This window comes from Chiloscyllium plagiosum, unplaced genomic scaffold (genome assembly GCF_037043375.1).
Source record: "Chiloscyllium plagiosum isolate Xiang-an unplaced genomic scaffold, Cpla_swu_hap1 HiC_scaffold_7, whole genome shotgun sequence".
NCBI lineage: Eukaryota > Metazoa > Chordata > Chondrichthyes > Orectolobiformes > Hemiscylliidae > Chiloscyllium > Chiloscyllium plagiosum.
In genome coordinates, this window is record NW_028270145.1 from 2,104,159 (window position 1) to 2,120,880 (window position 16,722).

Below are 16,722 nucleotides of genomic sequence, written 5' to 3' on the forward strand. Positions count from 1 at the left end.
TTTAAAATTTTATATTGGGCAATTGAAGACAGTCGCATAATGCATTTAAGATTGGGGTATGGAGGAAACTGGAATTAGAGGAGCATGGAGACCTCTGAGGTTTGTAAGGCAGAATGATATTATAGCGACAAGCAGGGCTAATACTATGGAAGGATTTTAGAGTTGAGGCACACCAGAACCAATATATATCTATCAACTCAGAGTGATGGGTATAACGAACTCAGTGCAAATTGGATGATACAAGTTTGCAGACGTTTAGAAGAATCCATGTTCAGATGAGAGGTTGGTCAGCAGTGTTTTTGAGTAATCAAGCCTAGAATTAACAAAAGCATAGATTAATTTCAGCGTAGATGACTGAAGATTGGGGAAGAGTTGAGCAATGTTAGCAAGGTAGAAGTATGCTGCTTTAAAGATGTAACAGAACAAATGTGTGTTTGGGAGATTCAAGAATGACATAAAGGAATTTTGACCATTCACTGAATTTTGGAGTTAATAAGACTCAGAGCAGTTTTGAATTTTAAAGACATTTCATTACAGGGTATCTATATTAAATCGAAAATGCTGGCTTGCAAGATCTCCTCCCACCTGAGTCCTCATCATCATCCTTTGGCCAGAAGATTACATATGCTTTTAAGAAAATTATGTAACTATTAATCCAGATAATGACATTTTCCTCCAGATATGTTCTGTTATTTTACTACTGCTAGTTTCTGAAGGGATTCTGCTTTTCCTTTGATTTAGGTACAACTCTACTCCACTATTGCTTGCTTCAATGGCTGGTGCATTTGATTCACTTCAATATTTACTATCCCTTGGAGCCAATTTAACAACGCTTGACAGTGAAAACAACAATGTTATTCATTTGGCAGCACTCTACTCCCATACAGAAATCCTCAAGTACATCATTGAGCAGAATATTCCAGAGCTACCTGTCTGGGAACTCCTTACAGGTATGTATTTACTGCTTCAACTCAGAACTCATAAGTTTTATATTTAATAATACAATTGATTTTCATTAAAAAGAGATATCCTGAGAAAATGTTGGAATGTTTTTCATATGGGGAAAGGGTGCTTTGTTTTGACATCACAATCAAGGAATCATAAAGTCATTGAGCGTATTGCTTTGTTTTGTGTATCTATCCTGTGAATGTGGTAGGAGAACTTATCATTATATTTTTAATCTACATTTTCAATTCCTGATCACCTCCCTAAGGTACTATGTCTTATAAGGGTACATCTCCATTGACATCCACTGATAACGTTGTCTAAATGACCTCTCATATAGCTATGAAATTCAGTGCACCATTGATGCTGGTATCTACCTAAATTATCCAGTATCAGAGGAAGGTGTCTCAGCCAATAGGGGCACACCCATTTCATCTCCCTTATGAGCCAAACCAAATGGGACATTGAAAAAAAAATCAAAGTTTGTTTCAAAATCTTTAAAACTTTTAATGATCCTATTCCAGACATCCACTGGTGTCCAGAAACACCCTGGATCTACCAGACATATCAGGACTGGTTGTATACTGCTACACAATCTATCATAGACAATTGTATCAATTATTCCTCCTTCCAACACTCCCATTCTCCAATCATAGCTGTCCTGGCTGTTTGATGGAGCTATCAACTAATTCAACTCCTCCCCTCATTCCCATTTCTCTTTTGAATGCTCTCTTCAAATTTTATTTTTGCATCACTTTTGAAAACTACGAGAACGGCTTCGATAATCTTTGGAGAAGTACACTTTAGATCATAATAGCCAAATAATGAAGCTCCTCATCTTGCTTCTGCTGATCATAATTATTCAAATATGTTGGCTGTGTTTAGTGCTGGTGTGATGATACACATGTGGGCTGCATCCTAACAAACTTTATTAACAACACACCCCTTTAACTGTTTGCAATAGGCAGCTTGCTGATCTTGCTCAATACCCCCATGGTTGAAAATCTCAGAGCATCACCAAATGTGATTATTGTGCAATTGGACACCATTTATTAAATAATACTGACTGCACTAAAAGTTACACTGCAAACCAATTTTGGATTACCAGTCACACTTGATGTGTGATTCATTGGCTCATTCTAGAAGCTGCATATATCAGAAGAAGTCATACTGAACTCAAAATGTTAATTCTCATTTAACTCTCTAGTGATGCTGTGAGACTACTGAGTTTCTCCAGCAATTTCTGTTTTTATTAATAAATCATACGTTTTGTTTTTACTGTATGGTTTCTGTGCTGGTCAGTCATTGAACACATTCAAGCAAAGTGCAAATACTCTTAACAAAAGAATACAAGTGTATCATCCATGAAAAAAACATAAAATGATGTTAATATAAATAGCAAAAAGAGAAAGAAATTAGCGTTCATTAGCAGAGAGATTGAATTCAAGAGTCGTGAGGTGATGTTGCAGCTGTACAGGACCTTGGTAAGGCCACATTTGGAGTACTATGTGCAGTTCTGGTCGCCTCACTTTAGGAAAGATGTGGAAGCTTTGGAGAGGGTGCAGAGGAGATTTACCAGGATTTGCCTGGAATGGAGAATAGGTCATACAAGGATAGGTTGAGAGTGCTAGGCCTTTTCTCATTGGAACGGCAAAAGATGAGGGGTGACTTGATAGAGGTTTATAAGATGATCAGGGGAATAGATAGAGTAGACAGTCAGAGACTTTTTTCCCGGGTACAACAGAGTGTTACAAGGGGACATAAATTTAAGGTAAGAGTGGAAGGTATAGGGGGGATGTCGGGGTAGGTTCTTTACCCAGAGAGTGATGGGGGCATGGAATGCGCTGCCTGTGGGAGTAGCAGAGTCAGAATCATTGGTGACCTTTAAGCGGCAATTGGATAGGTACGTGGATAGGTGCTTAAGCTAGGACAAATGTTCGGCACAACATCGTGGGCCAAAGGGCCTGTTCTGTGCTGTATTGTTCTATGTTCTATGTTCTAAATGTTGGTATCTCGGTTCACAGATCATGATCTGGAGGTTCCGGTGGACAGTGTGGTCAAGGGAACTGCCATCCTCTTTTTTTCAGGGCTGCCAGAGAAGTCCATGGCCCCAAATGCTTCAAATAGAAGGAGATTGGGACCCAAGGGCCCAGCCTCACAGTGAAGGGATGACCCTATAGAATTGAGATGAAGAGGAATTTCTTCCGCCAGAGGTGGTGAATTTGTGGAGCTCATTCCTACAAAAGGCTACAAAGAACATATCATTGAGTGTATTCAAGACAGATGTAGATTCGTGATAGTAAGGGGATCAAAGGCTATGGAGAGAAGGCAGGAGAATGGGGTTGAGAAAAATATCAGCCATAAATAAATGGCAGAGCAGACATGATGAGCTAATTGGACTAATTCTCCTCCTATATCTATGAACTTATGGTCTAAATACTACCAGTGTGAAATGAGATAGCCACCTGGTCAGAGCAGTGCTGACAGTAAAGAAATACTACCAGCACTGTTATAAGAAGATCAATGACCTTCTACTTTCCACAAGGGTAGGTACCATCATCATCTGTCTGCTAACTCACATTCACTCTTTGTCTGCTCTTGCACAGATCTCCCGCTAAGACTAATTCTCTCTCAATTTCCCTATTGCAAGCATCATCTACAATGTCTCCCACTCACCTCATCTAAAGTACATGATTATTGTGAAGGAGGCTTCACCTGAGCGAGACAAAGGCCGAATGATTGAACTGGAAATTTGGTTCAAGTGGGAATTTGCTGCAAAAGGGTGATGGGGTGATTTAACTAAGTTTTACTGCAAGAAGTAGATGTTCCAAACAAGAGCTGTTTGGGAGAAGAAGGTGTGGATGAAGAGGCTGATCTGCAGTGTCATGAAGTTGGTGTGTAAAAATGGCAAAATTGGCAGATCCAAAATGGCGGTGATCTAAAAAGATCACATTGCAGAGCTCTGCACCACTTCGCAAGCGGGACGAAGTCCTAACCTGCACTACTCAGACCGCAATATCCTGGGACTCCATGACCTTTCCAGAGTCCCAGGATATCACCAAATAAACTGTTAGATAGCAACTTAAGCTCAGTTTTTGCTCCAGGAGTGTGAAGAAGGGAAGGGGCACGTCCAAATCTGGGCTGTGGCCCAGCCTGCAGGATCCTCAGGCTCTATTTCCTACCAGGTTCTGGTAAAGGAGCTCGCGAAAACGTACAAGATGTGTGGAAGGCAGATGGAGGAGAAGCTGGCCCCGATCTCTGTCATGCTGCAGAAACAAGCTGGGGGAGACTTCGAGAAAAGAATGGTTGAGGTAAAGCTCAGAGTCACAGTGGTAGAAGCTGATACCAGTTCCTCCAAGGATAGGATCCAGGCCCTGGAGACACAGGCCCGTAATTTGCTTGACCAGGTTGATGACCTTGAGAACAGGGGTAGGAGAAAAAATATTTGAATTGTCGGTCTGGCAGAGGATAAGGAAGGTGAGTGACCAGTGGAATTTATTGAGGACAGCATGTTGAAATCTTTAACTTGGAGGCTCAAATGGGAAGCTTGAAGATTGAGAGGACTCACCAGGTCACAGCGCGGAGGCCAGGTCTGGACCAACATCCTTGTCCTATCTTGGTGCAGTTTCATCACTATAGAGATAAAGAGAGAATCATGGAAGCTTCCAGAATCCAGGGGAAGGAGCCGAAGGCCCCTGTTTATGAGGGCTGTAAGATCATCTTCTTCCAGGACTTCTCAGCGGTGCTCATCCAGAAAAGAGATTCCTATAATGGCATCAATAAAAGACTGAGGGAGCTTGGATTCCAGTACTCTTTTAGTATCCAGCGGTGCTTCGGATCACCTTAGATGGATCTGTACATCTTTTTAATATGTTGGAGAAGGCAAGAGATCTTATGGACAAATTAACTTAATCTGAACAATTTAGTATGTACAAAAAGTAGTGTTATTTAGGTACATCTCTTATTTAAAAAGAAGAAATCTGATCGGGGCTTTCTTTTCCTTTTTGTATTGGTAATAATCTGCTCTAAACCATGCTCAGGGACAGCTGGGATGTTTACTTTCAATTTCTAAGTTAAATTAAATGAAGGGATGGGTGGAGTACTTACTAGTTTTTCAAAATTTCTTTGTTCACATTGTTTTTCCGTGGTGTATTTTCTTTCTTTGGTGTTTGTGTTTGTGGTGCAGCTCTAGCTAGGAGAAGAGAAAATCGTTGCGATGGCTAGATGCCTACTTACAGGCAGTTTATGCCTGGTTCAGGTATTAAAATGCCCTGGCTGCTGTTTTGGCAGCGGGATGGGAAGTTGAGTTTTGGGATGTGTAGATGCCCCCTTTGGGCAGGGGATGAGTTCCCTATTCAGTCCATTGGTACTTTATATGTTTTTTTTTGGTGTATATAGTCTTTGATAGCTTTTAGGTTTGTTAACTCTAGTGGCCTTAGTTTATGTAGTTTTTATGTTTGATGGATCTTGCGACACTAAGGCTTGGCAATTTGTAATTCGAGTTCCTCCTCTCTCGAATCTAAATGTTCCAGCAGAAGGTTATGACTTGATTAAATGGTGTACCTGAAACATCAAGAGGAATCACTCACCAATTAAGACGTAAAAGGTATTCTCTAGAAAGGAAAAGGTGGATATTGCTTTCTAACATCCACTTGGATGATAGAGAATATTTGAAACTACAGCAGAATGGCTTTGATTGGGTTTACTTTTCATCTTTTAATACCAGAAGTAGGGAATTGGCTGCATTGATTCGGAGGAATCTCTCATTTAAATTACTAGAGTGTGTTAAAGACACACAGGAGGTTTGCGATCCTCAAAGCCCTGATAAACAGAGAAGAATACAGTGTTTTAAATGTTTACTGCCCTCTGGCACATCCCCTTAAAGTTCTCTAAATCAGTCTAAAGTCTCAGCATATCATCATAGGGGGTGATTTTAATTGTCTTATGCATTCCACGGTAGACAGGTTGCCCAAAGGCCCCCCGGTACCCTCTGTAAAAACTAAATAATTAATGGATCTGTGTGTGAGTTAGGGTTGGTGGACATCTGGAGGCCTCACCACCCTACAGGCAGAAATTTTACATTTTTTTCCAATCCGCACAGATGTCACTCCAGGATGATTATGTTTTTCTGACTCCCGTGTCAACCCTGGACTTAGTGGCATCTCGTACAATTGATAATATTACCATCTCTGATCACACTGCAGTGTACCTGTTGGTTAAGATTAAGGACACTGTAGTGGGCCTGAGGCAATGGCGAATGGATCTCTTTATCCTTAAGGATAATAAGTTTGTGGAATACTTCTCTAAAGAATTTAGGGCATTCCTAGATATTACTTCAGGCTCAGTTCGTAGCCCATCCATCCTTTGGGAAACTGCCAAAGCCTATGCCAGGGGTTAGTTATCTCCTACTCTGCCAGTAAGAAACAGCAGAAGGGTGAGCAGCAACGTCTCCTTGAAACACAGTTGAGAAGGCAGCCGAGAAAGCTTACTTTGACAGGCCCCCATTGGCCAAGCTACAGAGGATTACGGCACTGCGGTCTGCATTGAATTCTGTGCTCGCGCCGACAGCAAAGAAGGAGTTTACTTTCGCAAAATACAGGTTGTATGAGCATGGTGACAAACCAGGCAAGTAGCTAGCATATCTCGCCAGGTAAAAGAGTGCCCCTCAGGCCAATATGTCGATTAGGGAAGGGGCTGGGAACCTAACATGTGATTCCAAAAAGAGTAATGCAGCATTTCAGGGATTTTACTCTGAATTATACCAATCTGAGGGTTGTGAGGAGGGGCAGGTCAAGATGGAGTCCTTTTTCAAGGATCTGGAGCTTCCAGGTGTGACCCCAAAACAGGAGTCTTTTCTCAATGCCCCTTATCAGAGCAAGAGGTGCAAGAGGCTGTAAAGCAGCTTCAGAGTGGAAAGGCACCCGGTCCTGATGGACTTCCCAGTGAATTTTATAAAGAATTTATAAACATATTGTCAGGTCCGATGCTCAGCATGTTCAATGACTCATAGAGTCATGATCATTTCCCACCATCTCTAAGAGAGGCCAGTATTTCACTTATTCTTAAAAAAGGAAAGGTTCCTTTTTAAGGTGGAGGAACAGAGGGATCTGGGAGTGCAAGTACCTAGATCCCTCAAAGTTGCCACCCAAGTGGATAGGGTTGTTAAGAAAGCATATGATGTTTTGGCTTTCATTAACAGGGGAATCGAGTTTAAGAGCCGCGAGGTTTTGCTGCAGCTCTACAAGTCCCTAGTGAGACCATACTTGGAATATTGTGTACAGTTCTGGTCACCCTACTATAGGAAAGATGTGGAGGCTTTGGAGAGGGTGCAAAGAAGGTTTACCAGGATGCTGCCTGGACTGGAGGGCTTGCCTTATGAGGAAAGGTTGAATAAGCTCGGACTTTTCTCTCTGGAGAGAAGGAGGAAGAGAGGAGACCTGATCGAGGTGTACAAAACAATGAGAGGAATAGATAGAGTCAATAGCCAGAGACTTTTCCCCAGGGCAGCATGGACTGGTACGAGAAGTCATAGTTTGAAGATATTAGGAGGAAGGTATAAAGGAGACGTCAGAGGTAGGTTCTTTACGCAGAGTCGTGAATTCCTGGAATGCGTTGCCAGCTGTGGTGGTGAAAGCAGAGTCATTAGGGACATTTAAGTGACTGCTGGGCATGCACATGGATAGCAGTGAGTTGAGAGTGGGTATGTTACTATATTTTATGTTAGGATTAAATCTCGGCACAACATCGTGGGCCAAAGGGCCTGTTCTGTGCTGTATTTTTCTATGTTCTGTGTTCCAGAGGACTGTGCTTCTTGCAGGCCCATTTCACTCTTAAATGTTGACTTTAAAATCCTCTCTAAGATTTTTGCGTTAAGGCTGGAAACTGTGTTACCTTCTATTGTTAAAAAGAATCAGATGAGCTTCATAAAGGGCCGCAGCTCCTCCAATAATGTTAGCAGACCGTTTACTGTAATTCAAGCGTGTCAACGACAGTCAATACAGCGATTGGTGATTTCTCTAGATGCAGAGAAGGCATTTGATCAAGTTGAGTGGCCGTACCTTTTTTATATTCTAGAGCGGTTTGGCTTGGGCGAAGCTTTTATAAGATGGATAAAGGTCCTCTACAGTGACTCTCTTGCTGCAGTCAGCACCAATGGGGTATGATCAAGTGATTTTAGTATTTTAAGGGACAGCCAACAGGGCTGACAACTTTCGCCATTGTTCTTTCCATTGGTGATTGAACCATTGGCGGAGGCCACTCGTACGGATCCCAGTATATCAGCCCTAGAAGTGGGGTCAAAATTACATAAGATTTTGTTGTACATGGACGATGTCCTCATTTTTTTTGTCAAATCCAGCCATTTCGATGCCTCACCTGATACAATGCATCAGGTCGTTTTGGCACCTTTTCGGGGTACAAGATTAATTTTGCAAAATCAGAGATTATACCTGTGGGTGGTCTTACAAAGGTGCTAGTTCTTGAGGGTGAATCTCAATTCCCATTTAAGTGGTCACAGGAGGGTTTTATGTATTTGGGCATATTCATCACTCCAGTTCTTGATCAGTTGTTTAAAATTAATTTTGTTCAATTACAAAATCAAACAAGATCTTCAAAGATAGGAGGTGTTACTGGTCTCATGGTTAGGTCGGATAGCTCTCATTAAGATGAATATTCTCCCCCATTTGTTGTACCCGATACGAATGCTCCCCTGATTTTCGATAAGCAAACGTTCAGGAGACTGAATGGCTGGTTCAGCTCTTTTATTTGGCAGAACAAGCGACCCCTTATTAAATTAGCTAAACTGCAACTGCCTCACAGACTGGGGGGAGTGGATCTCCCAGATATTAAAAACCATCAACTAAGCTCACTTTTATCTTACGTGAGTCATTGGGCTTGTGGGGATCCTCTTTCTATATGGTTAGATATCGAAACCTCCCAGGCAAGGTGCCTCCAAACTAGCTTGCTGTTTTTGGACAAAATGAAGACAGTTAACGAATATTGCCATTACCTAATAGTTATCAATATTGTTAAAGCATGGAGGGCAATTCGGCAGAGGGAAGGCAATATTGGCAAAACATCTTTTCTTACACCTATATTGAGTATTTTGGGTTTTCAACTGTAGATAATGCATTCAGGATTCAAACATTGGGCAGCTAGGGGTTTGTCTTGCATGGGTGATTTGTTTGAGGGAGACCCTCTGATATCTGTTGTTCAATTAGCACAGAAATACGAGCTATCTAGTAGGGACTTCTATCATTTTTTTAAAATTAGGAATTTTATTCAAGAAAAAACTACACTTTTAACTGATCCCTACAAATCCAAAATAGAGAGGAAGGTGCTCTGTGCTAAGGGTACACTTTATGTCAGAACTTTACATCATCAACGAGAGGGGCAGCCCCTCAGATGCGTTTGATCGGCTTTGCAGGGTGTGGGAGAGCGAGCTACACATTGAGATCTCCTCAGAGGCAAGGGAAGATACTTGGCAAAATGCAAGAAAGGTATCAATTTGCAATAGGACCCATGCTTTACAGTTGAAGATTCTCCACAGGGGTCCACTTTGCAAAATTTAAACCAGGAGTATCTTCAGCATGCTTCAAGTGTAAAGTTAGTACGGGCACTCTTACCCATTGTCTCTGGTCCTGTGGTAGGCTTCAAATATCCTGGAGCACTGTGGCAGGTGCAATGGAGGGGATTTTGGGTGTAAAGGTGAAAAAGGACCCGATCTCTCTTCTTCTTGGTCTGCCGTGTATTCCTTGTAAATGCACATAAGGAAAAACTTTTCAACATCCTCACTTTCTGTGCAAGAATAAATATCTTGTTAGGATGACTGTCCAAAAATCCCCCGGGCCTGTCACGTAAGATTGTTATTGAGCATGTCCCTTGGATTTTCTTACAGGTATGGTACACAACAAAACGGAGAATTTCTATAAGACATGGCAGCCCTTTTTGGAATACCTGGACACAGATTTGTCTGCCACACTAATAAGAACATTTATATAGCTGTAATGATTATGTTTTACGAGTCCAATATCCAGAGAGGGGAAATTGCGAACGTATGAATATGTGAAAATTAATGTAGTCAATATTCAAGAGTTAGTGTTTTGTTTTGCTGAGCTGTATTATTATTATTTATTAGTTTGTTGTTAGTTATTATTTATTTAGTTAAGTAGTTAATTGGGATTTTTAAAGTATATTTTTATATATATTTATACATTTGTACATGAGGGTGGTTTGGGTTTTTAAATGTTTTTGCGTTCTTTCTTTGTATTGTTTTGAATTGTATTGTTTTGTATTTGTTGTAACATTTAAAAATCTATTTTTCTATAAAAATATATTTTTAAAAAGACAAAAATGGTAAAATTGTAAAGTGAATTGTAAAACAGGTGTGGTACCGTTAAGAGATTGTGTTTTGTCTGTGCTTGGAAGTTTGCAAGCATTGTGCAGAGCCCCAAAACTGAAACTGGAGACTTTCCAGTTAGCAGGCCCATGCTGCATTTTTACCCAGACAACAGTTTCAATTCAGCCAATTAATTTAAAAAGGCACTTGGAGATTAAGGACCAATTAGATTCAAATCTGTTGGTTTTGACTACCTTGAATCAATCCAATTATAAAGAAGTTAAGAGGTAATCATGGGTACAAAAGATATGGGTATTTGAAATTTAAGAGAGAGAGCCAAATGCCATCTGAACGGGTGAGAGCAAAGTGACACCTGAGAAAGAAATATTGGGCTCTCACAAGACATGCCTGCAAGAAAACCCTCTAAAAAGCACTATCTGTCGATAAAGGTACAAGGCACGTTTAGTAAATATTCTTTACACCAGAAAATGACTGAGAAGGAATTTTGGACAGGAGACTTCCACGGAGAGATGCATTCAGAACAGAAGACTTTCCGAGAAAATATTTCCAACAGCAGAATCAGCGGAGAGGAAGAGGAGCATTCTGGAATTTTGTGAATTTTGAGAGACTATGTTTCAATTTATTGTTTTCTTTTTAATTGGGTTTATATAAGTGGGAGCTGAAAAATGTGTTGCTGAAAAAGCGCAGCAGGTCAGGCAGCATCCATGGAACAGGAGAATCAATGTTTCAGGCATAAGCCCTTCTTCAGCATGCTGCCTGACCTGCTGCGCTTTTCCAGCGACACATTTTTCAGCTCTGATCTCCAGCATCTGCAGTCCTCACTTTCTCCTCTTTATATAAGTGGGACCTGTGTTATTGAAATAGCATACCAATGGAATTTAATTCCGTTAGGGAGTATTTGTTCAGTTTGTTGGAATTCTGTTAATTTGTTCACTGTTGGGAATTAGATAAATAAATTGTTACTTGTTGGTCTTGAGTAGCTGAAAGGATTCTATTCCAGTTAACCACTCCTTTATAACAAATTGGGTGGTCAGAGTTAAGTTATGCCCCTTGACGCACTTCTTTTATCAGATTATGAGGTGAGGTGGTTCTCTCTGGGTGTTTCAATTTTAATTATCAGAAGAGTGTCAACATCTGCTCTGTAACAGCAGTGAGACTAGTGGCTGAGTGAAGTTATAAGCATCAGCATGAATGAGTACAGGGAAAGAAGCTGATTAGTGAATAGCATTGATAAATATTCCTGGTCTTTAAAATAAAAGTGAGATCTTTAAATCCTGGTGAATCAAATAACCAGAGCTGTAGACATGGCTTTAAAGCAATTTTGTGGAACATTGAGAAAGTAGAAATTTATGCACACTAAGCAAAAGGATATGGCAGCTATTTGGATAGTAGTATCCAGAGTGGGACAGAAGGGAACAAGGAATACAAAGGAATTCCCCTCCAAGCCTCAACCAACCAGACTTGTAATTATATGACCAGTCAAAATCCTAGAGCTCCCATACTCAGAATTCTGTGTATCTATACCTAATGGACTGCAACAATTAAGAATGTGACTCACCATCACTTTCTCTCCAATTTCCCTTGAGAAAAAGGGAGAAAAGCTTGCCTTTCTAGTAGCAATCACGTCCCATGAAAGAAAAAAAATGCTTGAAGCCTGTGCTTTTGGGTGTAGAAGTAAAGATCATGTGCACAGCAGTATTTTTAGGCCCAGCCATGAATTGTTTCTACTGGCTGCTGCTTCAGCTTCCAGCTCATGGAAGCAGTCAGCTGCAGTATAATGAAACATCAACCAAAAAACACGAAGCAGTCAGGAATATTTAGAGCATTGAAGTTGGTTTTGGATTTCCCAGTCATAGAGCCAGTAAGACACAATTTGCTTGAATGTCTTGCTTCTATATTGTAAATATCTATGATTGTATAGTTCTATGACCTCATTGTTTTCCATCTGTTACTAGTTGAACTCTCTTTGTATCACATTGAATGTCTTCTGTAAGTGATGAGAATGTACAGTTAATTAAAATAAGTGAACAGTTCAGAAACACAACCTTAATTCCAATGTATCCCATAAGTAACATTTTACAAGCATTCAACAATTCATATCAAGTACAATATAGAAGCCTCTTTACTGCAGCTGAGGTTGTGATTATCAAATTGAGGCTGCTGCATTATCTGAATGGTATCTTCTATGCTATAATCACTCTGTAATTCTATTATTTTATTCTGCCCATCACCATATAGCAGATCTTCCCTTCTGTTCTCTTCTTATAAGCTTAAACACCCTTACATTTCTATCTTCATTCTGTAATGATGAAAGGTCATTGGCCTAAAAAAACTCTATTATTCTTTCCAGAAGTTGCCTATGTGCAGATTATTTCAAACTTTTTTTTGTTTTATTTCAGGGCACTTCACTTCAGTACTTTTGTTTAAAATTTCCCATCTTCCTTTTTCTAGAAATGATGAAGAGCAAAGAATATAAAAAGCAGGAGATGGGAGTGAGATCACTTGAGGTTCTTTGCGTAACAGACAAGCAATACTGGAAAGCAATTCATTCTGCAGGTGAGAAGAACTAATGTGAAGATATAACAAACCCAATAGAAATGACAAAGAAACATTAAAATGATTATCCTCATTTATAAACCACTCCCAACATCAATCAGGCCCTTCAACTCTGTTCCCAAGTGGATTTTCCATTTTTCTGATTGCAGTCTACAATGAATCCTTTTCATCGAAACCATCAGCCATGGGAGAGTCTTCCGTCTCCCTAATGCAACATTAATTTTCTTCCTATACCTTTCACTTTGCAACCTATCTCTTAACTTAAAAGCATCTTCAAAAGTTGTTGATGCTTATGCCCTTTACTCCCTCATCCCAAATCTCTTTCTCAGAATTCTGGTTCCTTGTTACATGGAATGGAAATAAGAATGCAAATTTTTGGGAGATGGCCATAATCTTTATAATTATGCTTTTAGGCTTCCTGAAAAACATAAGAATGATCAGTTGCATTAGTGCTTCAAATTTCACAGGCTTAGTTAAATAACAAAAATATTGGCTTCTGGAAAATTTGGTTTTAGTTCTAGATTCTAACATTCTAATCCTGGGTGAGGGATTTCGATGTCCATCACCAAGAATAGCATGGCAGCAGACCCACTGATCAAGTTGATCAGATCCTAAAGTCTGCTAGACTGTATCTGCAGCAGGTGGTGGGGGAGCCAACAAGAGGGAAAAACATACCAGCTGCAGATGGATTGGTTCATTGACAGTCATGGTAAGAGTGACCATTCCACAGTCCATGTGGACATAAAGTCTCAGCTTCACATTGAGAATACCTACACTATGTTGTGTGGCACGATCATTATGCTAAATGGAATAGACTTCAACAGATCTAGCAACTCAAGACTGGGAATGCATGAGGTATTGTGAGCCATCAGCAGCAGCAGCAGAATTGTACTTCAGTACAATCTGCAACCTCACAGTCCAGCCTCTTCCCCACTCAAACATTACCATCAAGTCATTGGATCAACTATGGCTCAATTAAGAGGAGCAGCACCAGGCATACCTAAAAATGAGGTGTCAACCTGGTGAAGCTACCAAACAGGATTACTTGCATGCCAAACAGCATGACCATAACGTAATAGACTGGGCGAAGTGATCAGCTCAGAACTAAGCTCTACAGTCCTGCCACACCCATTCGTGAATGGTGGTGGACAAGTAAACCACTCACTGGAGGAAGATTCTCCACAAATATCCCTATCCTCAAAGATAAGAATGAAATATTTGCAGCAATCTTCAGCCAGAAGTACCAAGTGGATGATTCATCTCAGCTTCCTCCAGTGGCCCCCAACATCACAGATACCAGTGATCAGCCAATTCGATTCACTCCACATGATATCAAGAAATGGATGGAGGCACTTGATTCTGCTCAGTGACTCCCTGTTTGACTTCCACCACTCAGCTCCTGATCTCAGTACATCCTTTGTTCAAACATGGACAATAAAGCTGAATTTCAAATGCGGGGTGAGAGTAACAGCCCTTTACATCAAAGCTGCATTTGACAGAGTGTGGCATGAAGGAACCCTAGCAAAATTTGAATCAATGGGTATCAGGGAGCAAACTCCCTGCTGGATGGAGTTATATCTGGCACATGGAAAGATGGTTGTAGTTGTTGCAGGTTAGTTATCTCAGCTCTAGGACACCTCTGCAGCATTTCATGAGGTTAGTGTCCTCAGCCCACTACCTTCACCTGCTTTATTAATAAATCCCTCTGTTATAAGGTCAGAAGTGGGGATGTTCACTAATGATTGCAACTCCTCAGATACTGAATTAGACAACGTTAAAATGCAACAAGATCTGTAAAATATTCAGGCTTAGGCTTACAAGTGACAAATAACGTTTGTGGTACAAATGCATGGCAATGACCATCTCCAATAAGAGACAATCTAATCACTGCCCCTTGGCATTCAATGCTGCTACCATCACTAAATCCCCTACTACCAAATCCTTGTGGTTACCATTGACCAGAAACTCAACTGGACTCGCCACATAAACACAGTGACCACACAAGCAGGTCAGAGGCTAGGAATACTGAAGCAAATAACTCACTTCCTGACTCCCTAAAGATTGTCCACCACCTACAAGGCATAAGTCAGGAGTATGTTGGAATACTTCCATTTGTCTGAATAGATGCAGCTCCAACAACACTCAAGAAGCTTGACACCATTCAAGACAACAGTCTGCTTGACTGGTACCATATCTACTAGCATCCACTCCCTCCACCACCAATGTTCAGTAGCAGCAGTATGTATTATCTATAAGATGCACTGCAGAAATTCACCATATATCCTTGGACAGCAAATGTATGATCACTTCCTTCTAGAAGGACAAGGGCAGCAGATACATGGCAACACCACCACCTGAAAATTCCCCTCCAATCACTCACCACCCTGACTGATAATATGTTGCTGTTCTTTCACTGTTGCTTGATCAAAATCCTGGAAATTCCAGGGCATTATGGGTCAACATACAACATGTGAATTACAGCAGTTCAAGAAGGCAGCTCATCACTACCTTCTCAAGACCAATAAAAAAAGTGCTGGCCAGCCAGTGATGCCCAATTAATAAAAATAAATTCAGACTCTACAGTATTTTGCTTTTATACCTATCCATACAATATTGATATTTAAACTACCTTTTTTCCTCCCAGGGTGGTGTTTTGAAAGGTTTTGATAATTTTGGATAAGTTGAATGTCATCTTTATGAGATGCAGCACTGCTAATTCTACTTTAGTGGCCCAAATTTATGTTGGCTGTACATAATTATAGCATCAGCTACATTAAACCTTATTAGGTCTGGCACTGATTATTTTCATTGTTTTAAGAAATATGAGTTGAGAAGACCAATATTTATTATCCATCCCGAATCGCCCAGGACATGGTGATGGCATCTGTAGTGCATGCTGTTCAAGTGGAAGTTTAAGCAGAATGGTGGCTCAGTGGTTGGCACCGCTACCTCACAATACCATGGACACATGTTCAGTTCCACCCTCGGGTGACTGCCTGTGTGGAGTTTGTACATTCTCGCTGTGTCTTTGTGGGTTTCCTCTGGGTTCTCTATGTTTCCTTCCACTGTCCAAAATGTGCAGTTTAGTTGCTTGGCCATGCTAAGTTGTCCACGGATATGCATGCTAGATGGATTAGCCATGGGAAATACAGTGTCACTAGGGTATGAATTTGGGTGGGATGCTCTTTGGTGGGTCAGTATGGGCTGAATGGCCTGTTTCCACACTTTAGGGATTCTATGAAGTTCCAAGATTTTAACACAATGACTGTGGAGGAATGGCAATATGGTTTCATATCAGGACTCCCTGTGCTTTGTAAGTGAAGGTTCCCATCCGTTTGCTGCACTTGCTTTTCTTGGTGTAGAGATCAAGGGTGGTGGTGGAATGAAGACTGAGTTACTTAGTGAGATTCTTTGGAAAGTATAATTCAAGGCACTTTTATATTGATAATGCAGTGACAAAATTAGGACAAAAGTACTCCCACTACTTTTAGTACCATAAAGTAATCAATACAAATCCTATATCTTTGACAGCATAATATTTTGAAGCCCTCATGAAAATAAGGAGTTAGGCCTCAAATGAAGTTTAGTATTCAGTGGCTTTAAAAAGAGATAAGACAGCGATTGGTCAAGGGTCTCCACCTTTTTTTATTCCTTTGGGTAATTAAGCAGATGGTGGTGAGCTGCCTCTTGACCTGTAGTCTGTCTGGTATGGGTTCAGTTAAAGTGCTGATAGGAAGGGAGTTTCAGGATTTTGACTCATTGACAATGATTGGATTAAGCATACACTGCTTTGTTGTGTTGCATTAATACATAGATATTACCAGCGAAAGATAGCCATTTGACCCTTCTTTACTGCCTTGAAT

General features: G+C 40.6%; 1 protein-coding gene across 1 annotated transcript in view; it reads left to right on the forward strand.

The window, feature by feature from the left end:
- The window catches only part of ankar (ankyrin and armadillo repeat containing), a 162,687-nt gene that overhangs the window by 69,032 nt on the left and 76,933 nt on the right, over positions 1-16,722 (forward strand). The window contains exons 10-11 of the mRNA XM_087988641.1: positions 742-950; positions 12,755-12,859. Of these exons, the coding sequence (XP_087844767.1) occupies positions 742-950; positions 12,755-12,859 (314 nt within the window). The remainder of the gene's footprint in view (positions 1-741; positions 951-12,754; positions 12,860-16,722) is intronic.